At 39.5% G+C, this 27,138-nt stretch overlaps 1 protein-coding gene across 2 annotated transcripts in view; it reads left to right on the top strand.

Moving 5' to 3' along the window:
* Positions 1-27,138, top strand: part of LOC132767334 (guanine nucleotide-binding protein G(q) subunit alpha) — a 113,160-nt gene that overhangs the window by 69,557 nt on the left and 16,465 nt on the right. For both annotated transcript variants that reach the window (XM_060762165.2, XM_067464438.1), the window contains 3 exons: positions 5,614-5,768; positions 21,094-21,222; positions 23,488-23,617. In XM_060762165.2, coding sequence (XP_060618148.1) covers positions 5,614-5,768; positions 21,094-21,222; positions 23,488-23,617 — 414 coding nt within the window. The remainder of the gene's footprint in view (positions 1-5,613; positions 5,769-21,093; positions 21,223-23,487; positions 23,618-27,138) is intronic.

Raw genomic sequence — 27,138 nt, 5'->3', positions numbered from 1 at the left:
TTCCTTAGATCTAGACACTATGCTCCTATTGATGCAGGCCAAAATCCCATTGGCTTTTTTTGCCGCCACATCACATTGTTGGCTCATGTTTAACTTGTTGTCCACGAGGACTCCAAGATCTTTTTCACACGTACTTCTCTCGAGCCAGGCATTGTCCCCCATTCTGTATCTTTGCATTTCAATTTTTCTGCCAAAGTGGAGTATCTTGCATTTGTCACTGTTGAATTTCATTTTGTTAGTTTTGACCCATCTCTCTAATCTGTCAAGATCGTTTTGAATCCTGCTCCTGTCCTCTGGAGTATTGGCTATCCCTCTCAGTTTGGTATCGTCTGCAAACTTGATGATCATGCCTTCTAACCCTTCATCTAAGTCATTAATAAAGATGTTGAACAGGACCGGGCCCAGGATGGAACCCTGCGTCACTCCGCTCGTCACTTCTTTCCAAGATGAAGAGGAAGCATTGGTGAGCACCCTCTGGGTTCGTCCATTTAACCAATTACAGATCCACCTCACCGTAGTTTTGCCTAGCCCACATTGGACTAGTTTCCTTGCCAGAAGGTCATGGGGGACCTTGTCGAAGGCCTTACTGAAATCCAGGTACGCTACATCCACGGCATTCCCCGCATCTACCCAGCTTGTAGCTCTATCGAAAAAAGAGATCAGATTAGTGTGGCATGACTTGTTTTTGATAAATCCATGTTGACTATTAGCGATGACCGCATTTGTTTCTAAGTGTTTGCAGACCACTTCCTTAACTATCTTTTCCAGAATCTTGCCTGGTATCGACGTGAGGCTGACCGGACGGTAGTTGTTTGGGTCATCCTTTTTTCCCTTCTTGAAGATTGGGACCACATTGGCCCTCCTCCAATCTGCTGGAACTTCTCCCGTTCTCCAAGAACTCTCAAAGATGATTGCCAATGGTTCCGAAATGACTTCCGCTAGTTCCTTCAGTACTCTTGGGTGTAGTTGATCTGGCCCTGGGGACTTGAACTCATTTAGAGTGGCCAGGTATTCCTGGACGACTTGTTTCCCAATTTGGGGGAGGGAGAAGATCTAATCTCCCTAGGGAGGGCATTCCATAGCCAGGGGGCCACCGCTGAGAAGGCCCTGTCTCTCATCCCACCAGATGTACTTGTGACAAAGTACCATAAACCCTGTGTTGACTTGATAATTGAGATAAGTTTTTTGATTGCAGTATGCCATTTTGGTTACATTTGTTTGCTGGGTGCTTGAGAGCTCCCATTGCTTGAGTTCCAGTTAATAGACTAGTGCAGGGGTCCTCAAATTAAGGCCCAGGGGCAAGATACGGCCCTCCAAGGTCATTTATCCAGCCCTCGCTCAGGGTCAACCTAAGTCTGAAATGACTTGAAAGCACACAACAACAACAATCTTATCACATCAGCCAAAAGCAGGTCCACACTTCCCATTGAAATGCTAATAAGTTTATATTTGTTAAAATTGTTCTTCATTTTAATTATTGTATTGTGTTTTTTTGTGTTTTTTTGCACTACAAATAAGATATGTGCAGTGTGCATAGGAATCCAGTCATTTTTTTTTCAAATTATAATCTGGCCCTCCAACAGTTTGAGGGACTGAGACCTAGTCCTCTGTTTACAAAGTCTGAGGATCCCTGGTCTAGTGTATTGGAAACCATTTCTTTCTCTGTGGCTTCCATGCCAGGTTTTAGTCCAGTCTAGACATAGATAGGCTTCAGTACCTGGAATCTATTTATTTTGTGTCAAAAGCATTGCATAAATAAATTTGTATAAAACTGATAAAATAGAGGTAACACAAGCTAAATAATTTTAGATCAAAAACGGGCAACAGCAACCACATTGTAGCCTTAAACAGTTCTTCCTCTGTTCATGGGGCAGGGCACTGTGAGCAAGCATACAGATGCTGTGTTGTTTCATCTACTCCATGGTCTTACAGGGTGGAGGATTCTTTTAGGCAGTGCCATTTAGCCAGGTTGTCATTTGATCTGCCAACTCCACTTCTGAGTCTGTTCAGAGACCTTCACGTTGCCCATTCTTGGTTTGCCCCTGGAGGAAGACCCTGTGGGAGGACTTCCAGTTGGGATTTCCTCGTTTAGCTGCCCAGAGGGATACTTTTGCTATTGCTGGGGTGGTATCATTAAGAGGAGTGGTGGTTCTCATGAAACTTTTCCTTCATTTGAGTCTACTGGGAGGAGGCTGATAACCGTGCAGTGGATAGCTTTCACGGTGTTCAACCTTATTTCTCACACAGTGCTAACATGAGGCTGACGTTGTCCTATAAATTTTTAAAAACCCAGCCTTTTCTTTGTTCTTTATAGCATTATTGCTGCATTTGTGTCTATTCTGTTTTAACTGGAAGGTTTTGTCTGCCTTTTTTCACAGCTGCGCAGGTTGCTATATATTTCAGCTACAATAATAAAAACTAGGTCTTACTATAAGTGTTTATGTGTACTGAAAAAGCGCTGAGATGCTTCCTCCTTGTTTTCTGATTTTTTAAAATTGCTCTACTTGACCCCCAATATTTTTGCCATGAGTGAAGTCACTATGATCATACAGGCAAATCTCGATTTATATTCCTTGACTTGTGACAACTGAAACTGATGTTGCTGGGAAAGTCAGTTCCATAGAGAATTAATGGAGGCTAGGGGGTGGCATTATGATGGAGCCTAGGTGGCTTCAAAGTTAGTGATTTTATTCAACTAGCCAAATTTTTTTTAAAAAGATTTAAACCATGAAACATAGATCTTGCATTTGTTTCTAGAGGATAGTGAGTTGGCTTTTTAGAGAACTGGTAAACCGAATGATGTTAACTTTAACAGCAAAAAGATTTTGCAGGAATACAGTTTGCTTGCTTAAAGAAAAGATAACTGCTTCCGCTTGAACCACTGTGCTGTTACCGTGGTTACTCCAAACAGAAACTAAAAATTAAAATTTGAGATTGTTTGGTTTGCTCTCTGATAGCTAAGCAAACAAGGAAAGGTGATTTCCAGATTATGAAATTAAGTTTCACTTGGTATTTGAATTAAGCTGACTGTATATTCATACTGCTCACTAGTCTACATCTAAGTCTAGCCCTATGACAAAACATAGTGGTTCTCACCCTTCCGAATGCCACGACCCCTTAATCCAGTTCCTCAAGTTGTGGTGACCCCCAACCATAATATTATTTTTGTTGCTACCTCATAACTGTAATTTTGCTACTGTTGTGCATCATAATGTAAATATCTGATATGTAGGATGTATTTTCATTCCCTGGACCAAATTTGGCACAAATACCCGAAGCATCCAAATTTGAATACTGATGAGATTTTGTGAGATTTGATTTTGTCATTTGGGAGTTGTAGTTGCTGGGATTTATAGTTCACCTACAATCAAAAAGGATTCTGAACTCCACCAATGATAGAATTGAACCAAACTTGGCATACAGAACTCTCATGACCAACAGGAAATACTGGAAGGGTTTGATGGGCATTGACCTTGAGTTTTGGAGTTGTAGTTCACCTACATCCAGAGAGCACTGTGAACTCAAACAATGATGGATCTCAACCAAACTTGGCACAAATACTCAATATGCCCAAATGTCAACATTGATGGAGTTTGGAGAAAATAGAGCTTGACATTTGGAAGTTGTAGCTGCTGGGATTTATAGTTCACCTACAATCAAAGAGCATTCTGAACCCCACCAATGATAGAATAAGGCCAAACTTCCCACACAGAGACCCCCATGACCAACAGAAAATACTGTGTTTTGTGATGGTCTTTGGCGACACCTCTGGCACCCCCTCACAACCCCCTCAGGGGTCCTGATCCCCAGGTTGAGAAATGCTGTACTAAATGTACTAAACTCAAATGATTTTCTGCATGAGCAACTGAAGAACATTATAGTTCATATAGCTGATGTTGGCAGTTTCAGAGTGGCCTCTTAATATAAAAAGTTGTATTTGAGTGCTTCTAATGATACCTAGAAAAGGAACCAGTCATTTCCTGTGCCCTGTTCATATATATTTTAAAGAGTGGCTATATGTTATATACACCCACACAATCTTTATACCTGAACAAGTTAAGTGATATTTTGCACTCAAGGCAATCTAGTACATAAAATCATGAGCAAAGGACTTGAGGGTCACAGAAACAAAAAAAGTGCGAGGCCAAATGATTATAGGAGGAAAGAAATTGCAAAATGTAATAGAGAAACTGCATGAACAGATGGCCTCCTGTGTTTGTGTTGGTATAAAAATGAGACTCTGAACATGACAAATAAGACACACATTTATGGGGGGGGGGGGGGGACTTAACCAGTCAGCTCATATGATAAAACATAAACAAGGATTTTAAAATGTGGTCCACCTAAAGATGACATATTAACCCTGAGGCCCTGGCAGATATTCACTCATTCTTGCTACAGATCAGGCATTAGCAGACACTAGCTTTATTTAGGCAACCTATTTGGAAAAGTGGTGTTGGTAATTCAGCAACACACCCAAAAAAATAACACCAAACTCCGAAGAATAAGTTTGGTATGTATCTTCTATTACATTTTTCAGAATTACTTTAGGAAATGGGGGGCAACACTTGCATGTCAGTGGCTGCAATAGTAGCCACAAGCAGAAGATACTTCTTTATAAATATAGGTAATTTCCAATCTCCCCACTCACTTTTAGGAAGTGGATGTAGGGAGAGAGAGAACATTAATTCCGTTGTGTGAATGGGCCTAGCTTATTGTTTTCTGAAGCAGCTGAGCTAAAATCCCTATAGTTAAGGAAATTTAGTTGTAGCAATACTAGTTATTAGAATTGAATACAGTTCCCTCTTGATTTTGGTCTCAGTGTGAAAGTCTATTCAACATAAGTCATTTTTAGGTGCCTTTGTATTTATTTGCACCTTTTGATATGTTCTCATAAGTTTCTTATACCTTCAAATGTTGGTATAGTGCTAAGCGAATAATGAATTGGATGTTGAAAAGAAGCTTGATAGGTTCTATCACTGTAGCTTCAGTTGCTAAGCATTCATGTAGCCTAAGTGCCCATACGTCATAGATACTCATCTCTCTATGGTTGTATTCATACTGCAGAATCAAAACACTTCGACACCACCACATTAACTACTATAGCACAATGCTATGGAATTCTGGGATTTTAAGTTTTGTGGGATTTTACCCTTCTGTCAGAGGGCTCTGATGCCACAACAAACTACAAATCCCAGGATTCCATAGGATGAATCCATAGCAGTTAAAGTGGTGCCAAACGGCTATAATTCTGCAGTATAGATGGCCTCTATTTCTACTGACCCTCAACCACCAGTCCCTTCTATTTTTTCTGTTCCACTTTAATTTTTGGTTTTCTTGTCCCAACATTCTTCTGACTGATGCCACACCTCCCACTGTGCTTTTCTTAAAATATTTTCTTCCTCTAAACCTCAGGAAATTTGCCAGTTTTCATATTGATGTCAATAAATTATGGAAGAAAGGCATTAGTGTATATCTCTAGAAGGACATCCGCTAACATCCTCACACAGCTAATTTTAAAGTGAAGATATTTATGCTGCTTCTATCTCTGTGTGTGTGTGCTGATGATGAATGTGCACCTAATTAGATATTTGTGGATTTTTTTATTTGTAGGGTAATGCACATTTAGTTCGAGATGTTGATATAGAAAAAGTCAATTCCTTTGAGAACCCTTACGTAGATGCAATCAAGAGTTTATGGAATGACCCTGGAATACAAGAATGCTATGACAGACGACGGGAATATCAGTTGTCAGATTCCACTAAATAGTAAGTATAAAAGTGAAAATGTGAAATCGCTTTTCTAGAACTTCCCAAAATATGTAACCTATGAAGTATTTCCTAGCTGCCAACATGTTTCCGAGCACATTTCAAAGTGCTGATTTTGACCTAGAAAGCCCTATATGGCTCCGGTCCAGGTTATCTGAAAGACTGCATCTCTTTCTATTAACCTGGGAAACATCTATGATCTACTGGGAAGGGCCTTCTCTCAGCCCACCACCCATTCAAGCACACTTGGTGGGATGAGAGGTCCTTTTCAGTGACTGCTCCCAGGCTGTGGAACTCCCTCCCAAGAGAAACCAGAATGGCCTCAGCCCTATTGGCCTTCTGCAAGCAAGTCAAGACCTTCCTCTGCCTACAGGCTTTTGTGGAAGAGTAAGGGAGGCTCTGGGGAGGGTGGGTGGGATTGGGGGGTGAATATTAGTATTAAAGGCCATTTTAATGTATTCACTGTTTTTTAATAATGTTTTTACTGTACTGTTATTGCTTAATTGTTTTTAAGCTTTTATATTGTTCTTTTTTAACTATTTAGTGTGGATAGATGTTAGCCATCCTAAATCCCCATGGGGAGAAAGGTGGAATATAAATAAATAAATAATCATGAATGATCTTGAGAACGTCTTCTCAATCTGTTTAAGTGTAGCCAAGAAAAGGTTAAGCTCAACTGATTAAAGATGTCAAAATTGATGTATAAGAATCTAAAAATAAAAAGGAATTAAACAATCGCATAGCTTATTTCATAATGCAGTTTGCAATCTTAGGTATTTGGAACTGGCTTTGGTATGTTGGGTTTCCTCATGTGTACATTTATTCATAAGGTGTGGCAATTTGGGTTGAGAAATGAGCACACGTGTTTGCGGATGACAGACAAGTTAAAAACTAGAGACAGTTGGGTTGTTTTCCATACCTTTTAAGTTCACTTCATTCTTGCTATGGTTTGTTCTAATTGTCTTTTTGAAAAGTGTCTTTTGGAAACTTACTCTTTGGAAAATGACTAATTTTTATGATTGTATTCTATGTGTTGCATGCAGTGTATTTATAATATTTTCAAAAATAAAGTTGTTTTTTTTAAAGAAAATGGGTTTTTAAAATGGGGCTCTTGATTGTAAATATACAGTATAAAGCACAATCCCTGGAAGCTGAAGTAAGCAGGGTTACTTCCGTTGTAGATTCTTCACACATCCTGGTTGACACTTGAGTTTGTTTAGCTATCTGAGTTGAGAATGATTCTACAAGGAGCCAATACTTTTCTTTGAAACTCTTTTCACATGCTGGAGAACTTAAATTGTGGGAACAGTAAAATGTAACAGAAATCACTGTTTGGGGTCTATTCATTATAACTGTTTGAAAATTTAAGTCTCACAATAAACAATCTGTTTCTCAATAGAACCTACTGCAGACAGAGGTGAAAGTAAAACAAAGTTCTCTTCTATATATAGATATCTATCTTTGTATTGGAGGCAAGGTATCTGGATATAAATATTTGAAACATTTAGCAAGGCACCTTAATTCACCTGTCGGTTTATGGCACCTCCTTGAATTCTTGTGCTATTTACCACTGTAGGGTTGCCATTTCAAACCAGAGTTGTGTATAGCTATTAAACAGCAGGAAATAGTTCTATAGGGTCACCATAACCCTTCGCAGCATGGTGCAGTGGTTTGAGCATAGAACTACAACTCTGGAGACCATATCTCACTCAGCCATGAAAGCCCACTGACTGACCTTGGGCAGATCAGTCTCTCACAGCCTTAGAAGAAGGCAAAGGCAAACCTCTTCTAAGCAAATCTTGCCAACAAACCCCCATGATAAATTCCCTTCATGGTCTGCCTAAGTGGGAAATGAAGGCATACAGCAACAAATTCTCCTGAAATTGAGATCTCTTAAGTAAATGTAATGGGTAGAAGGGATGCAGATTTTTTCCTCCATTGTTTGTTGCCTTAATGCAAGGAATATACTTCAGACATGTGAACTAAAACAATTCCTTGCCCAGGAGTAATCATTCCTCTGATAGCAAACTCAGGTTATACATTATACATGAAACAAGACCACCCAAGTACATTCTATATACATAGCAGGCAGCTAAGTCCATAGGAATGTAGAGATCATGAATCAAAAAAGGGGGTTAAAAACAATAAGAAAAACAATAACAAATAAACCTCTGAAACTACTTGCAAAATATTGAAGCAATGGAGCATACAAAGAAGGAAAAGTCCAAGGAAGCCAGAAATTTTAGTCTTTTAATTAGTTCTGTGATTATTATATAGAAACTTGGTTTGATAGTTGGAACATTAAAGAAGGAAAAAAAAAACAGAACTGGTTACATCCTTGGTAGGTTTAAATAAATGTCCTGAAGGGGTGAAATTGCAATGGTTCCCTCATTATCTGTGGGAGATTGGTTCTAAGACCTGCACAGATAACAACCCCCCCCCCCAAAAAAAAACACAGATGCTGGAGCCCCTATTAATAGAGTAGCAGTGGAGTAACAAGCTCTCCAGGCATGCATTCTTTGGGCTCCCCTGCCACCGGGGAGTGTACGAGTTATCTACTTATCCCTTTGAGGCAATTGCCATGGTGCTTCTGTTTCTTTGGCCGCAAGGCAAAAAGGGGCTGCTGGTGTGTTCCCCAGAATCAGGACAGTCAGAAGAATGTGTGCCTGACAGCCAGGGCTTTCTGCTGCTGCCTTGAATTGATGAATCTGTGGATTCTGAGCTTACGGATACAACAGCCCCACTGTACCTGGAAGGGGTACTGCTTTGGTGTGTCTTCAAATCATTTATAACCTATGGCAACCCTAAAAATGAACTAATCATAAGGTTTTCTTGGTATAATTTGTTCAATGAAAGGTTGCCCTTGTCTTCCCCTGATACTGAGAGAATGTGACTTCCCAAAAGTCGCCCATCTTACCACTGTAAATAGCACAAGAGGAGAAAGTATCAATCCTCCAGTCCTGACAGCTTCCCCCACTTCCTAGCCCTAAGAGACCTGAATAATAGTACAAAAACCAGTTGCAGAGGCCTCCAGGAGCATTTACTTCTGAGGATAGCACTGTAGCACAGTGTTCTTTTTAATGGTATTTTTTAAAAAATAGAACTGGTAAAATAATAGCCTGACAGACAGTTTATTAATTTCTTCTCCAAGGTTTGTTTAGATCTTTTGGGCTGTACTGCCAAAGCAGTGCATCAGAAAATCCTCATGTCAGTATGGGAGAAATGGCATACATGGAACTTGCAGGGTTGAAAATGACCGGAAAAGGAGAATGTCCTCCCACACCCCAATTAGATTCTCTAAGCAATGTGTTGTAGTCAAATGATGTGCCTGTTTTAGCCTGTAATTATATAACTTCAGTGTGCATCACTGTTGTGACTAATACGGGTAAAACTGTGTAATTTTGTCAGACTGTTTGATCTGCCTGATTGCTGAGTGTAAAAAAAAAAAAAGATTGTCCTAGTAATACGCAAGCTATTCATTGACATAATCAAATTTTCTGTAGACATTGAAATGGCCAAATATTGGCATACCAAGGAGACATAGAAAAGATATAAATTAGATTTATGTTCTAGATTTATGTGGTAGTGGCTTCTTGAGGTTTATATCCAAGCAGACATTGATGAATTCAGATTTTTAGATGTGGTTTTATAATGAAAACATAAACATAGTAACTGGTAGCAAATCACAACTATTATATGCATCCCTATACTGAGCATAACTTCTGAGCAAACCCATAATGGGCTGTTTGAGTATTTCTGTTTGTGCAGTCTCACTACAAGAATGGTTGTCACACATACCGGTACATATTGTTAGGTCCGTGGGCCCAGCCTCCCCTCCCTTCGGGATGCATTCTGGATGCATCCCGGAGGAGGGGGAGGGGGGAGGAAGCGGGCCAAGCGGCTTGGGCCGGCTTGGCTCGCTGCCTCCGTGGGCCCAGCCTCCCCTCTCTTCGGGATGCATTCTGGATGCATCCCAGAGGAAGGGGGGGGGGGGGAGGCAGCAGGCCAAGCGGCTTGGGCTTGCTTGGCTCACTGCCTCCGTGGGCCCAGCCTCTCCTCCCTTCGGGATGCCGCCTCGCCGCATCCCGGAGGCAGGAGAGGGGGGGGCCTTAAATCCAGTCATGTCCGACTCTGAAACTCTGCTGCTCATCTCCATTTCTAAGCCGAAGAGCCAGTGTTGCCCATAGACACCTCCAAGGTCGTGTGTCCGGCATGACTGCATGGAGCGCCGTTACCTTCCTACCAGAGCAGTATCTATTGATCTACTCACATTTGCATGTTTTCAAACTGCTAGGTTTATATTTATTCTAAACTGCTAAGTTTATATTTGTTTAAATAGTTCTTCATTTTATTTCTTTTATTATTTCAAGTGTTTTTTGCACTACAAATAAGATATGTGTGGTGTGGATAGGAATTCATTCATTTTTTTTTTCAAATTATAATCCGGCCCTCCAACAGTTTGAGCGACTGTGACCCGGCCCTCTGTTCAAAAAGTTTGGGGACCCCTGGATTAAAGTCTACTCTTATCAGATGCAACTGATGAAATGGATTCTAGTCCAGTTTGGTGAGAGGAGAAGTCTGCTGTCTCTGACCCACTTATTTCTCAAACAGTGACTTCTGGTAGGTTGATGAAGCCAAAGAACTGTGGGGGGGATATTACAGGACATGATCCAAACCATCCTTCCTCTAATACAGGCATGGGCAAACTAAGGCCTGGGGGCCAGATGTGCCCCCCCCCCCCCCGGGTGCTTATCTCAGACCCTTCTAATTTTCCCTGTCCTCGCGGCATAAGGACATGGTGGCCCACCATATCCTTATGCAGAAAGGACAGATGAGGAAGGCACACAGCAGCTGAGAGCCCTCTGGAGCACTCTCAGCCACCACGTCTCGTCCTCCTCCTGATGTAAGGACAATACTAGCATAAATGCTGAAAGGATGGCCCAAGGAAGGCATGTAGCAGCTGAGAGCCCTCCAGAGCGCTCTCGGCATTTGCCTGTCTTCCCTTCCTCCTGGCATAATGCTGAGAGGACAGCCTGAAGATTGGGGAAGAAGGATTGGGATAAAGAATCAGGGCAGTTGCTGCATGTCTCATTTTCTTCCTGGCAAAAGGATGGGGTGAGTAGTCCCATCCTTATGCCAGGAGGACAGCCTCAGGATGACCCAGGCCCTGCCCTGCCCCGCCCCCTCCCAGCCCCACCCTCTCACAGGCCGTGTCCCTTTCGGGCCCATCCCACCCAGCGTGTGCCTGTCTGCCCTCCCTCCTGGCCTGGCTCTCTTAGTCAGGCCCACAATGCAGCCCCAAGGCAAAAACATTTGTCCATGCCTGCTCTAATACCTTGGCTCTGATGAAATCAGTGGCTGGAAGCCAATAGCCTTCCTCCAAATGTTTCCATTTTTTTCTTCCTTTCTGTGCCTTTTTTCTGCTCAACATCACTGCAACTAGGCCAGCAAAGAAATTCAGTGTTGGTGCCATTTGTCCACACACAGAGTTGAAATCTAGTTCTTACCCATTGCTTTCACGGGAAATAATCTCTCATTGGACCCTGTCTCTTGCATAGAAAGGATTGAATGGCCTTTGTGGTCCTTTCTAGTTCTATGATTCTTTGATAACAAGTACAGCTGAATGACACAGGGAGTTGTTACCTTCACTCGTCTTTGCCCACCAGGTTTTTCTGTTCAACAGCAGGCAAGACCTGGACCCCGGGGGCAGGAAAATGAAGTTGTAATGATCTATTGTGATTCTCTCCCTCTGATCCGGTGTCATAATGTTTGGGGTATCCAGAACAGAATATTAATGATCTTGGTGTACCTCCCACCCCACTGCTCAGCATTCTTCCTTCTTGATCTAATCAGTTTAGCCTCAGAGTTGGTGTTGGAGCTGCTGTGGTTAGTAGTGGTTCAGTCCTGTGGAATCTTGGGAATTGTAGTTTGGTGAGGCACCAGCACTCTTTGTTAGAGGAGGCTGAAATCTTGTAAAACTACAACCCCAATGAATCAATAGTATTGAGCCACATAAATAAAGTGGTGTCATATAGCATTAATTCAATAGTATAGGTACACTTGTAGAATAGAGCAGTATTAGTGGAAAACTCAGGGCGAATCAGACAAAACATGGTCAGAATGTATTTGAAGGCCTATTCTGTGGCAATGCTCCTACAAGGAGTCATCTAGCAGAGCTGTTTCTGTGACAGATTAGGGTCTATTACACACTGGTCCTTAAGTAGAAAATGCAAACCACTTGATGTACTGTCCAGGGCATATGCGCCATTTACAGGGGACACAAGTCAAAACAATTCAGAGTCCCTTTTACGTTATGATCCGAGATGGCGTTCCAGAATGGGCCCCACTATTCCCTTGTATCATCCTGTTACTGAATATTTTAAGTTGTGGAGGGTAGCCAGTTCAGGTATTTTTTAAATTACTGATGAGGCCCCAGGTAAGCACCCATAGAATGCAATCTGAAAGTCCAAACTTTAGGTAATCACTTTCTTTTCTCAGTTAGTGCAACTCAGGAAGTTGTTAAACATGCCAGCTAATAAGCATTGCACACTCTGTGAGATAAATAATAAGATTATTGCTTCAGTTAGCTGCTTGCTGTATGCTAATAATCGTATTTGGATGCAGCGTTAAAAGACACTTCAGTCTAAAGTCATGAGCTGCAAGTCCAGGGGCAGAAATTTTATTGACTGTTGCGGTTCAGAGCTAATGTTCTGAGTGTTTGCATTATTTATAATTGCAGTAATGCTCTCTAATGTTTTTCCTGGAAATTCTCATTAGATCGCACTAGGCAGGAAGATTCTAGGCACTTTTACAAGATGTGCAGAGCACACATACATATAGGTTCTCTCAATCTCATGGACACTGACTCAAAGGATATTTTAGTCATAGACTTTTTATATTTAGATAGAATATCTTGCAGATCTGATCTTCTGCTTCATGTGTTCATTTGAACAGGGGTTTTTTAAAGAAGGCCTCCATTTTTTTAAAAAAAGCAAAATATTGCACATTTTAATGCATTTGTAGTACAGTTCACGTTTTAAATGTTAATTATAGCTGTAGTTCATTCTGTAAAAATGATTTCGAGTGGCTGCTGAGGCAATTCTGTTGGGTTGCCATAGTGATACAGGCCTGAGGTGCATTACCAAGGTAATATGTGTGGAACAAGCCGTTGGCCATAATGCGTTCACTGTTTTGTGACGCAGCTCCAGAAGGTTTGTATAATGTGCAATACTAGCTTGGAAGATGAGGCTATCAGTCGCAGTTGCTATTTAGATAACAATTTCATGGTGATCCAAATTCAGAGAATAGTACAGTGGACCCCTCTGCATTTGCTTAAGGAAAGAAATAGCAATTTCAGAGCATGCAATTCACAGTATAGAGGGGAAATTTGCATTTTATGTCAGGATCCCTTTGTCAGAAGCATCTCTCGGTGCCTATATAGTATCTCCAAGAGTGCATCTACACTGTAAGGACCCCCCCCCCCCCCCCCCCCGTGGTGCAACGGGTTAAACTCTTGTGCCGGCAGGACTGAAAACTGACAGATCATAGGTTTGAATCCAGGGAGAGCGCAGATGAGCTCCCTCTGTCAGCTCCAACTCACCATGTGGGAACATGAGAGAAGCCTCCCACAAGGATCAAACATCAAAACATCCAGGCGTCCCCTGGGCAACATCCTTGCAGACAGCCAATTCTCTCACACCAGAAGCGATTTGCAGTTTCTTAAGTTGCTCCTGACAAGGAAAAAAATCCACACTGTAGAATTAGTGCAGTTTGACAACACTTTAAGCTGCCATGGCTCAGTGTTGTAAAGCTTGATGAAGCACCAGCACTCTTTGGCAGAGAAGGCTTGTAAAATTTCAACTCCCATGATGCCATAGCATTGAGCCATGACTATTAAAATGCTGTAAGTGCATTAATACTAAAATGTAGGTGGACCCTGGTAGTTCAAAAATAGTCTATTAATAGTCAAATGAGTACAGAGGGATGATATGTAGTATATTTTACTAACACTTGTGTGAACTTTCATGAAAAGAAAGAATCAACGGGATTAGAGAAGTTATAGGTAGGTTTAAGAAAACTAATTACTGGGAAAGTAACAGAGAAAGATAAAAAGAAATTATAGAAAATGATGTGCAAAAAATGTTGATTGTAATGACTGAATTGAGTTTTGGCAGTACTTAGGCAATATTTCCGACTGCAAGAACCTTATCAGTTAAGTAATTATAATTGATTTATTAGATATTTATCTAATGCAAACATTTCATGCTGGTGACACACTGTTTAGACATGTATCATTTTGCAACACAGTAATTCAGTTTTCCTAGCAAACTGAAGGTTAATCAAGCCCTTGTAAGAGATGCGGACATACATATAAATTGTAATAACGAAATATATGAGGACGAAACATATCTAATGAAAACATTTCATTTATATTTTTAATTATATGATTTATTGCTTATTTCACATAGATTCAGAGGTTTCTTATTACGTTTGACACACAAAATGCAGCCGGCACACTGACATGACACATAGTTTGGAAAGGTCTGGTCTCATGCATTCCTTAGTTGTCTTTTGAGCCTGCAATCTTTACTCACCTCAAAACTCAGGATTAGGATTTAAGCAGTTGTGGATCTTCTTCAAACCAAATTTTTCAGATCCTGTTACAGATGTGTAGTAATTATATTCATTTACATGTTTCTGAATGCAAAACTCATAAGTAAATGATGGAGATATCTGTCTCCAGCATTGAAATAAAGTCGACAGGATGCATTCCTGTATAGACTTTGGAACGCCCTTCCAAAAGAGCTTCGACAGGCCCCTACTTTAGCAGCTTTCAGAAAGAACCTAAAAACTTGGCTGTTCCGATGTGCCTTCTCAGATTAGGAATTCCCCATCCCAAGTCCTAAAAGCACTTTAGTACAATTAATATTGCTGCACACCGCACTATTTTAATCCTATGTGCCTCCTGCCATTTCAGCACTTTTAACCCTGTACCCCACTGCTCTGGCTGACCCAGTTTTAAAGTGTCCTGATGTATTGTCACTGTTGTTGTTATTCTGCTTAACTATTTTGATTTGCTTTGTTTATTGTTGTGTTATGTTTTTACTGTATTGTGTTCTGAGGCTTCGGCCTATGTAAGCCGCATCGAGTCCCTCGGGAGATGCTAGCGGGGTACAAATAAAGTTAATAATAATAATAATAATAGACAAATGTAAGATTGTGGCCTAAGGCACCCAAATGATTTAGAATAGTTTTAGAAGGGCTGTGTAGTTAACAGGGAGCAGGTGAAAAAAAGGAAAAGATATGATATTATTCAAAATATTATACTGGTCTGTCAGTATTTCATGTCAAATGGGGTCAAAATATAAATTCCCAAGCAGGGAGAGCGCGGATGAGCTCCCTCTGTCAGTTCCAGCTCTCCATGCAGGAACATGAGAGAATCCTCCCACAAGGGTGGTAAAACATCAAACCATCCGGGCGTCCCCTGAGCAACATCCTTTCAGATGGCCAATTGTCTCACACCAGAAGCGACTTGCAGTTTCTCAAGTTGCTCCTGACATGACAAAAGTTAAAGTGGTGTCAAACTTCATTAATTCTACAGTGTAGACACTTCCTTAGATTGTGGAGAAGAGCTAAGCTCCAATAGCTTGCAAATGAACTTTTCACCAATGTTTTCCTGCTCCAATGTACATCTTTCCAATCTAGCTCAGTTATTGAAAGAAAGAACAAAGTAAGTGCATGATTGAGTGCTTTGTTTCTTCATTCTCTCTCACACACACACTTTCACACATTATAAGATAAATGGGTCAGGTAAAAGTCAGGTAATGTGTAGTGGAGATAAGCTATTGGTCTGGAAGAGCTGTTGCTGGCTTCCAAATAGCTTCCCGAGAGAAGAGGCTCACTGCAAATGCTCAGTGCCACTGGATCCTTTGATCCTCTTTCATAAAGAAAAAAATCTTATCAAAAACAGAGCTCTTTTAAATCCTAAAACAAAGATTCATTTGTCTAGCTTTGGAGAAGGATGCAATAAGAAGCTGTATTGGAGATGGATCCCGATTCAACCGAGGGAAATTTTCTTTTCTGTGTTGCCAGCTTCCACAATCAGTGTGCTTTTCTTTTTTCTTTTTCCCTTTGGCAAGAGTGAAAGCTAGTATGAAAGATGATATTTTTTCAGGATGCCAGATTATGTGCTGGTTTCCATGTCTAACTTTTCATGGGGAATTCAAAGATAGGAGAAATATGTCATGCCTGATTTTTGCATGCATTGCTGTCAAAATGAAACTTGAAGCTAACCCAAAAACAAGTCAGCATTCATTATTTCTCCTCCTTGGTGCGTGACCCCCTTCTTAGGCCTTTGCTAACTAGTCTTTGATCTTGTATGAACATTTCTGATCAGTCCAGACAAGGTGCTGTAGAACATAGAAAAGGAATGTGAACCTGCAGACAGGGCTACATAGCTCATAGGGTTTCCAAAGGGGAGGGCTTGTTCTCCAGGGAGTTCTCATATTGGCAGTGTGGACGAAAAAACATAATTAGAGGTATGCATGCTATTTACTTGGGCTAACCATTTCAGATGTTTCCTATCCAAATTGATTTCTTTACGGACTAAACTTATAATACCAAGGTGCACATATTTGTCATCCCAAACTCTCTCAAGTAGTAGCATTTGTGAGCTACATCTTATACTGCTATAGTCATACATATGTAAAGCTTCTAGACCTGTTCACGCTCTTTAGTCAATCTGTTTAAATGTTTGTCAGAAGGAGTGCTTGATTTTGAAATCCACAATTAATCTACTATAGTTGAGTGGCTGGCTGATTGGCCTTGTACAGTGTTTTCAAGCAATGGCAACATCATCAGCCCCTCTAAGGGACATCCTCAAAATCCTGTATTTTAACACTGGGAACCATAAGCAAGGCAAAAATTGTGCACTCTTGAACAGCAAGACCGAGTCTGGCATCCTCTTTCTGCTTCAGCATACTCAATATTTAAGTACCATATATACTCATATTTAGTCAGCTTTGTGTATAAGACGAGGGCAGGTTTTGGGGCCTGAATTGTGGATTTTATAGGATCCATGGATCATTCCATGAAGGTGCCCCTGACCATCACCACCACTATTTCTCCACCCATCCATTCAAAAAGGCCAGAAATGGCATCACGGCAATGGAGATGGTAGAGAGGCCTCTTTAGGTTTCTTTTAGGACAGACTACGCTCTTGCCTATCACCCCTTTACTCAAAGAAGGGGAGCCCTCACCACCACCACCACCACCCTTTAAAAGAAGAGTTAAGCTATAGTAGTCATATTGATCCATGGATAAGTTGAACCAGGGTTTTTTGGGTTGATTTTTTGACTAAGATTTCCAGACTTATCCATGAGTATGTAGGATACTTTGTTTATACCATACCAACAGTGTAAAGTTTAGGAAGATAGAGATCTCTGACAGTCATCTTCCAGTTCCCGGTGTTCTGGGTTTTTCTTAAAATAAAAATTTAAAAAACAGAAATAGATATTTATCATAATCATAGTCAGAAATAGAAGTTTTTTATTTTTGGTAAAAAAAAAATAAGTGAATAGAAATTTGGAAATGACTGCATGGTCTCCATAGCAGGTGCCCACATTTTTCTAGTCCATTCTGACCCTGTCCAAGTTAGCAGCTATCACTTGTTGTAGTGAATTCCACAACTGACCTCTGTTAATGTGTACATATGCTATAAAACTGTGGTTGACATACCACCACTTTAGCAACTGTATAATATGAATGTAGCTGAAAAACAGAATGACTGCAGTTCTACATACTCATATGTATGTGTGCACTTTCAAGTTACCTGTCAACTCACTGCAACACCATGAAGGGTTTTCCTATGCCCTAACTACACTGCCATTTAATCCAGTGTATTTGACTAGTGCATCCACATGGAAAGCATTTTCAATTAATGTTTATGTTTTATTGTATTTGTATTTGTTTATTTTTCTTCATTTTTACTGTTTTATATTACATGTTGGTGCACTGTCATCTTTGAAGGAAGAAATGATTTACATAAAATAAAGTATATAGTAGGTGGGGGAAAGGACAGATTCAAGCAGAACTGATTCAAGCAATATGGAATTACCCAAATCTTAGGTCAGCAGCAAAACATTAAAGATTAATGTTTTTCACATCTGTAGGCTGAAAAGATTTGGATTCATGATAGCTTCATCCGGTCTAGTGCCAGCTCAGCTATACCTTTGTGATATTTATGTGATAGTATTATGCTGCATTAAAGGTGGATAGACTCAATCAAGGAGTCACAACTCTGAGTTTGTAAGATCTTAGTAAGGCTATTAATCATAGGGTCTCTTTAAGATCTCTCATTCATAGGGCCATAATTTGAAGCCAGCTTGACAGTGAATAATAACAATTACACTCTTAAGGACGATAATTCTGAAATAAATGTCATGCACTAACCACTTGCCCAGATCACCTCCTCACCCCACTAAAAGTTTTCCTGTGGATATTATGATCCCTTTTGAAAGTTAAAATATTTTTGTCAATCCTCCTGATGGGAAGGAATGCATATTTTTTCGATACATGAGAAACTTCGTTACATGGAATAGCTACTTTACAGTAGAAGCTATGTGTGGTTCTTCTAATAAATTATATATCATCAAAATATATCTTAAAATTAGAATTTACAGCTATCTACATTTGTATGAGGGAATATTAATGCTACTTACATTACATGAAAGGCTTGATCAGTTTGTAACAGGGAATGTTGAGAATCTTAGAGAATGGTGCTTCTTCTTAGTAGTCTCCATGAATCACACAATTGGGTTATCCTGTACCTGCGCAGTGCCTTAACAGAATTTCCAAAAGCTTTACCAGTTTGAATTTTGGTGGTAACTTTGACCCCTCACTCCTGAGCGTAAAAGTGCTCACTCACCAGCAGGCTCCTCAGTTCCTTTTTGTCCGCCGCTGCAATTAGTAGCTCTTCGGATCAAATAGCTTTCACCTCCACTGCATGTTTTTCGCAGTTCTCTACAATCATGCTGATGTCTCTCTTCAACAAGTCAACCATAAGGTTTAAGCGGTGCAATCAGTGCAATAACAAGATGCCAGACTCAGGTGGATATTCTAAATGTCAACATAGTAGTTTCTTGCTCCCATTGCCGCAGACTTTTGCATCTCAGATAAGAAAGAACAGGGAGACAAAACTGTGCTCCCTTCTATACCAGTCAGCATTGGAGCCTTCGGTACAGCCTTCCACTTTGAGAGTTCCTTCATCAGTGTTGAAGGCAAAGTTAAAAGCCATCTTGTCAAAGTTGAAACTGACCCTCTCAGTTTCCTCCTTCAGTGCTATGAACTCCATCCTCAACACCATCCATGTTGGAGATACTGCCATCATCATCATTGATGAGCATCGGATACTCCCCTTTACTCGTTCCCCCTAACCCAGGAAAGGGGTATGAGGCAGAATTAAAGAAAAGGGAGGAAGTGAAAAGGAGGATACCCCTCAACCACCTCCGTTATCTTCTAATGATGAATCTTCCCCCCTCCACTGTCTGTTGCCTCCTCTCTGTTTCCAGGGCTAGTATATCTCCGTCAATGACACAGCCATCTCCCTTGCCACCTCTACACATCAAACTTTTAGAAGGTAAGGCCCTGGACCCTATCACTGCAACACTAGAGGCAGCATTCACATCGTGCCATTACCAACTATTCCAAGCACAATAAAGGAGTCAATTTTGTTTTGCTCATCCCTGGGTCAAAACTTTTCTACAAGATTTTAAAAAGCTTCACACACACACACAGCACCACCAACCCCAGGTTGGAGCCTGGGATTTCTTCTGTCACAACAATCAAGGCCACCATTTAAATCCACAGAAGGCCATTTTCCTGGAGCTCTTCTTTCACATCGGAGAGAAGAGCTTCAGAACTTTCTGCCCTTTGGTGTATCCCTTACCTGATCTTCCACTCGGACAGAGACATAACGTTTTTGCCTAATGTGGTTTTATCATTCCATTTAAACCCCAAGACATTGTTCTTCTGGTATTGCCCCAGAAACCTGATAATTTTCTCGATCACAGATTACACTCCTGAGACATTCGCAGGGTCCTGCTTTGCTACCAATATCACACCAAAACCTTTAGACCAGAGTTTCTCAAACTGTGCTTCTCAAGATGTTTTGGACTTCAGCTCCCACAATTCTTAACAGCTGGTAAGCTGGCTGGGATTTCTGGGAGCTGAAGTCCAAAACACCTGGAGGAGCACAGTTTGAGAAACATTGCTTTAGACAACCTAATAGACTTTCTCTGGTATGCTGCCCTCAGTCTCATGGCAATTGTATCATCTCAGAGACTGTCAAAGCGGATAGCCTCCACTATCGAACTCTGTTACAACCTTGTCAAAAGGGTCAGCCGTATGTCCCCATTCCACCAGGGCAGTTGCAGCTTCTACTATCTTTCTTAAAGGCGTTCCTTTGGATTGTATATGTTCAGTTGCCATTTGGGCAAACCTCTTTTAACCTTTGTATCCCAATTGTAGATTTTATGCTCAGTCATCTAAGGCAGTGGTTCCCAACCTTTGGTCCTCCAGGTGTTTTGGATTTAAGCTCCCACAATTCCTAAGATGGTAAGATGGCTGGGATTTCTGGGAATTGAAATCCAAAACAACTGGAGGACCAAAGGTTGGGAACCACTGATCTAAGGACACAGCATTCAGTTGCTTGGTACCCCTTACTTGTGTTTATGCCCCAGGAGAGATGGGGTGGGGTTTCAGCCAAAATCCAAACTACTAAAGCTTTTGGAAATTCCATAAGGGTGCTGCGGAGGTGCAGTATAACCCAGTTGTGTGAATTCATGGATGACCTCTCGAAGAAACACAGTTACAGGTAAGCAACAGTTCCCTTTCAGTATTTCATTATCTCTTAAATCATATACTAGATGCAGAACTGCAGCTTACAATGTATTTAATGTACCCACAATTGCTTGTTGCACATTAAATATAGTCTATTCAAATAACTTACCATGACCATAGTAAGAGTTGGCATTCAGTGTAACAAATTAATGTCAGCTTTGTTGTCTTCTATGAGACTTTGACATTTGTAGGAATCATGGTTATTTTTAATCACAAATAATTAAAACTAAAAATGTTGTAAAGGTTTTGTTGATCTTTATGTCAAAATTGCTATATTTACAATAGTTCTTGCAGATTCAATTCACTGTTATGACAGACAGTTTGATACTTTTTTATCCTGTACCACCTGAATTTTGTTCTTCCATTATTCATGTCTTCAATGGGATTATGATATCATTCATTCTTGTTGTTTATTTCCTGCTTATAGTTACCTTAATGACTTGGACCGCATAGCTGGTTCTGGCTACCTGCCAACCCAACAAGATGTGCTTAGAGTTCGAGTTCCGACTACAGGAATCATTGAATATCCATTTGACTTACAAAGTGTCATTTTCAGGTAGACAAAAGATTTTTTCTAATTTTGATCATAAGGGAAACAAGTCTAGTTTCTTGCTATTAACCTGAGGCAATTAATGTAAATTTGTATTTGATATTTTCTCCCTTCTTTTTGTTTTCTTTTTCTTTTTAAAGAGAAAAGTTGTAAATTTAAGTAAAGTGTTTTCACATCAACATAATTACCTACTTTGAACTCGATGAACTGGCTGCATGTTATTCAAAGTTATAGAATGGAGAGGAGAGTGATTTGCATTTATGCAGAACTAAACTACAAACACCTTTTTTAAAATGTAAAGTCACTTCTTCTCATATGTAATTTTGAATTCATTCAATGGATTGCATTCACTAACCAGGAGCTAAAAACTATCTACAGATAACTTTTTGTTGAATAGAAATCAATGTATTTTATGCATTTTACTGCCTTATTATGCTGTCATTAACTTAGCCTGTTTAACATATTTCAAAAATTATCATAATCAGTTTGAAAAGGAACAGACTGTTTATCATGTCAAGAAGATTTCATCATTGAATCTTTTTAACTTCAGTTATAATTAGCTATAATGTGTTTATAGGATCTTCTACAAGCCCTTTTTACTTGAATTAAAAGTAACGGATATGGCCCTGTGCGAGCCATGGGCATATTTCTTCCTCATTTATATGTGGTACTCTAATATTTCTCATTAAAATTGACATTTCATTGAATGCAGCAGTCATTCTAATAACCTACTGTAGACATACTCAGGGTTTGTTTTATGAATTCAAGTTCGGGAACTGTGACATTTGTTCATAATGATCTTCCACTAACTCTATCTCAATATTTATTTCTTGCTCATTTAGAGTGTTTTTAAATAGAATGGGTAAAATCAGGCATGTTAGTTAATAACTATTTTAATGGTATGCTTGACATAACATATTAATTCATCACTGTTGCAGTGTTCACAGGTAACATTAAACCATGCTCCAGCTCATGTGGTTCTATAAACTACATTATAATGGTCATCATAGACTCAGATAATCCAGATTGAGTCTGCAGTGTCATATAATCAAGTTCAATGCTGTTAATCTAAGTTCTGAAACTAGATTATATGGCACTGTAGATGGGGCCTTGGTCTCATTATTCATCTAGTACAGAGTTTCTCAATCTGTACTCCACTAGATGTTTTGGGCCTAAGCTTCCACAGTTCCTTGGATTTCTGGAAGCTGAAGTCCAAAACACCTAGAGGAGCACAGTTTGAGAAACGCTGCTCTACTGCAACTACAGTGTGTCCAGAAGCATGATCTTATGTTTTAGACTGACCATAACTTGGTGTAATGTCCACACCAGACAGACTGTTGTTAATCTTAACTCTAGTTAAGAGTTAAGATTAACCTCAAACTAATAAATGACACTGACTTTTTTATTCAACTGAAATTAAAATTAACCAGAGTTTAGGCTTCAGAAGTCCCTTCAATTATGGTTAATCAAAAGAAACTGATACCTCTTATAGCTGATTCAGAGGAAAGTGTGAGTTTCTATAGCTTACTCAGGCCTGTGCTTTTTAAGTGTCATTTGCAAATACAGCCACAAATTAAATATGTGGGTGCCATGACACACTGATTTTCTGTCTTTTGTATATTAACATCTTTATCTCCCAGATTTCATTTTATAGAAGATATGAAAAGCATCCAAAACAGTTGTCAATTTCTGGTGTGAAATATACCTAATAGTTCAGATATTTTCCATAAGCATTATTCATGGTAGAAGAGATGCCCACACCACACCTTTTTTGCCTACCAGTTCTTAAAGCCATAAGGCAGCACCACACAATCAATATACTATTTCTGAATTTCTAATTAAGAACATTATTTATTTTTTATATACATATGTATATCCTGACCTTTCCCCACTGAGTTTAAGGAAAGACATATGACACCTCTCTTTATTTTTCTATAACCCTGAGAGGTAGATCAAGCAGAGAAAGAATGAATTCCATGCCATTCCAAATCCCAGTGCAGTCTTCTGACTGCTAGCCTAAAATGGCTATTACATTTTTAATTGATAGACTGCCTGCCTAGTTAATCTGGTCCCTCTTTTTCACTTGCTCATAAAACAGAATGGATAGTAGGATTTATACGTGTTGCCTATTTAAATATGAAAGAATAGGTGATTGGATCACATTAATGTCAGGAATGCACTATGATAGAAATATGATGTAGTATTCAGTATATAAGCACTATTTAATACATGTTTGTTTTTTGACCTGTAATCATTTTGCTGCTATTGCAGAATGGTGGATGTGGGGGGACAGCGATCAGAACGAAGAAAATGGATACACTGCTTTGAAAATGTCACCTCCATTATGTTTCTAGTAGCCCTTAGTGAATACGATCAAGTACTTGTGGAGTCAGACAATGAGGTAAGTAAAGATTAGAAATGTACTCTTAAGCATGCATATATGTAAACAAGTTCTGCTCCCATTACATGATATGATTTAATAGGTATTAAACAGCCATCAGGTTTGGGAATGTCTAATGCAAAAATACTGGGATTTCAAAACAAAATTAAATTGATTTTTTTCATGCTTGGGTCCTTTGCATACACTTCTTTCACATTAGCAAAAAATAACATTTTGAGTTTTAAAAAGTCTCTCAACAGAAGGAAATCTGAAAACAAACTTAAGCATCAAACTTCATCCCTTAGTATCACTTACACAAGCTTGTGGTATAGTATAATCCTGTTGTGCATCTGTTTGATCTTCTAATCTCTTAATTAAGAGATTTGATTGAACAATACACTACTTTGTTCCTTCTTCAGTATTTGACTGAATAAATATTATGGGAAGAGGAAATCCGAGCTTTGTTTAAAACAACAAGGAAATTGCCTTGCCAATCTCTCTGTGTGTATGTGTCCGCAAAAATTTCTTTCTGACTCCGGTTTGGAAGTTCGTTGAAGTGTGAGTAATTGTTTTCCTGATGTTAATGACAGCATAATTGATTTATTTCAGTTTATGCTGCCTCCTATATCAATAGGAAGCTGATGTGAGAATTTTTATAGGCCTTTATCTTTTATATTATCTGGGAGGAAGGCATCATTCAACAGTAGGGGTTTTTGTAAGGTCCTAAATCTAATCCCAGTATCTACTTTAGGTAGGATAGATGTTTGAGTCGGTGTGGTGCAGTGTTTGAGTGTTGGTCTAAAATATGGGAGACCCATGGCTTTTGTCTATAGAAAAATATGATTTTCTAGTTGAATTTTTTAAAAAGAGAAATAAAATTATTTGATTTGTATTGTGTCTTTCTTCCACAGAGCTCAAAGTAGATTATATTATTTTCCTCACAAAAAGTCTACAGATAGTGTTGTAATTTAGGCTGAGACCACTCATTCAGCTTCATGGCTGGATGAGAATTTCAACCCAAATTTCCCAAGCTCTAGCCCAATCAAGCTAAGGAGCTTGATTGTGTGGTTTTAATAACTGGTTTTAATGCTTATATTGTTTTTAATTTTATATTTTTAATGTATATGCTTACTTTATTATTTGTTGCTTGATAAGGCATCAAATTGTTGCCTATTGTAAGACCCCTCTGAGTCCCCTTCGGGGTGAAAAGGGCGGGGTACAAATACAGTAAATAATAAAGCATTTGTTGCCCAAAACTAAGATTACAGCTGTGAATCCAGCATTTCTAATAATGGGAACCCATAGGCAGCATTGTGGCTTGGCTGAGGTTATACTTACCCACTGTACCTTCTGGATCAAAAGTAAAATTGCGTCAGGACTTTACCCTGCAGTGTTCCTAGCACCATTTACTTTTTAATGCACCTCAAGTCTTCCTGTCCGTATAATAAATATTCTATCGGAGTATTTTATTCTTTTCTGTTGACTTACTTTGGTGTATTGGCCACTGATATTAATGTGACAGACCATGTAACGTAGATACACAAAGAAAGTGACTGTTTCAAAAATTATAAGAGATAAATCTTTTACTGGGTCATAGTCATCTTTTGAGCAACTGAATGATTTTTCATAGGCAGAATGTCAGACACATTCCATCTAAGATGCAATAGTAAATTGCTAGTTGGTTCACACTGAGATATTTCTTTGGAAAACATATACTAAATAACATCCTTTAGTGGGATATTTTCCCTAAGACTTTGGTATTAACTATTTAAGGAGCCCCCGGTGGCGCAGTGGGTTAAAGCACTGAGCTGCTGAGCTTGTTGATCGAGGGGTCGCAGGTTCGATTCCGGGGAGCAGCGTGAGCTTCCGCTGTCAGCCCTAGCTTCTGCCAACCTAGCAGTTCAAAAACATGCAAATGTGAGTAGATCAATAGGTACCGCTCCAGCGGGAAGATAACGGCGCTCCATGCAGTCATTCTGGCCACATGACCTTGGAGGTGTCTACGGACAACACTGGCTCTTCGGCTTAGAAATGGAGATGAGCACCACACCCCAGAGTCAGACATGACTGGACTTAATGTCAGGGGACTATCTTTACCTTATTTAAGACAACCTGAATCATTTTCATATAGTACATAAAGTCTATCACTTTAAGAGAGATAGGTCAGCAAAGGCATCATGAGAAACAACATAAGAAAAGCTATATGCTTCAGATTTTTGTGTATAAGTGTATGGTATTTTGGTGGATGAGCACAGAAATTGAAAAAATGTGACTTGAAAAATTTCAGATGTGAACATAGTAAAGAAAAATACTAACAGCTAAAGGCTGTTGTAGATACGGCAACTTGATATGACTTCCCACATATTTGCATTGATTCAGGTTGCAAAGAATATAGTTTTGTTAGTATACTCCAAATATGAATGTGACTATTTGTTGGTAAATCATAAAACATCAATAGAAGCATTGTGATAAAAATATTTATAACATTCAAATCGCTCTACCAAGCCTGCCTAGTTCTGATTCCCAGTCTTCAATGTAGTTAGGAGAAACATTGATGGTTTTTCTTGATAGGTCAGCATAACATGAGGTGACAAGCATATTTAGTATATATTTTGCTTCTCATGTTATACTACCACATCATTAAAGTACATCAATGTTTCTGCCATTCATCTGGGAATAGATAACAAATCAGAGTGTATATTTAGTTTATATTATTGAACACTAGATGGTACTATAATCCTTTGTCTGGATAGAAATTAGCGAGTTTGTCTCTTTTCAGACTCATAGTTTAATGTGACTAAATAAATTAATCCTATTAATGTTAGTAATCATGACTGCAGAGATCAGTGGAACAGCAGCTGCTTCCACCTCATTCCACTTCTTTTCCCCTATTTTCTGTGTTCATGTGCTTATGTTCCTTGACAGTTTTACTCAGAACTATAGGCAAAAATTTCATCCTTTACAGTAGTTCAATGCAAATTGGATGAGAGCCCACTGGATTAAGTTACACTCTTGGGAAGGAAAACTAAATATAAAAAAACTACCAGATGTTACTGTTCTAATAGAATATTAATAAAATGGTATTTAAAACCTGAGAAAATAAATAGCAATCTAGATCTTTGAGTAGAGATGCACTTAATATCTTCTAGATCAAAGTATCTAGAACCCTTTTCTGCCTGAAAAAAATGTTGTAAAGCAATGCAGAATAATCACAGGGTGTCTCAAACCTACACTTGTTGATAGACTCCATAAGCTAGCTGGCATTGTCCCCCCTGATGTGCGATGGGAAGTTGCTGTCAACTGTGAGAGAAATAAGGTTGAACACTGTGGAAACCATCCACTGCATAGCTATCAGCCTTCTCCCAGTAGAATCAAATCAAGGAAAAGTTTTATGAGAACCACCACTCCTCTTAATGTTCCAACAGCAAGAGTATCCCTCTGGGTAGCTGAACCAGGAATGCCAACTGGATGTCGTCGTCATCTTCTCCCCCCCCCCTCCCCCCACTAGGGACTTCCTCCAGGAGAAAACCCAGAATGGGCAA

The sequence above is a fragment of the Anolis sagrei genome, chromosome 2, assembly GCF_037176765.1.
Source record: "Anolis sagrei isolate rAnoSag1 chromosome 2, rAnoSag1.mat, whole genome shotgun sequence".
Taxonomy (NCBI): domain Eukaryota; kingdom Metazoa; phylum Chordata; class Lepidosauria; order Squamata; family Dactyloidae; genus Anolis; species Anolis sagrei.
This window is presented reverse-complemented; position numbering and strand designations above follow the sequence as displayed.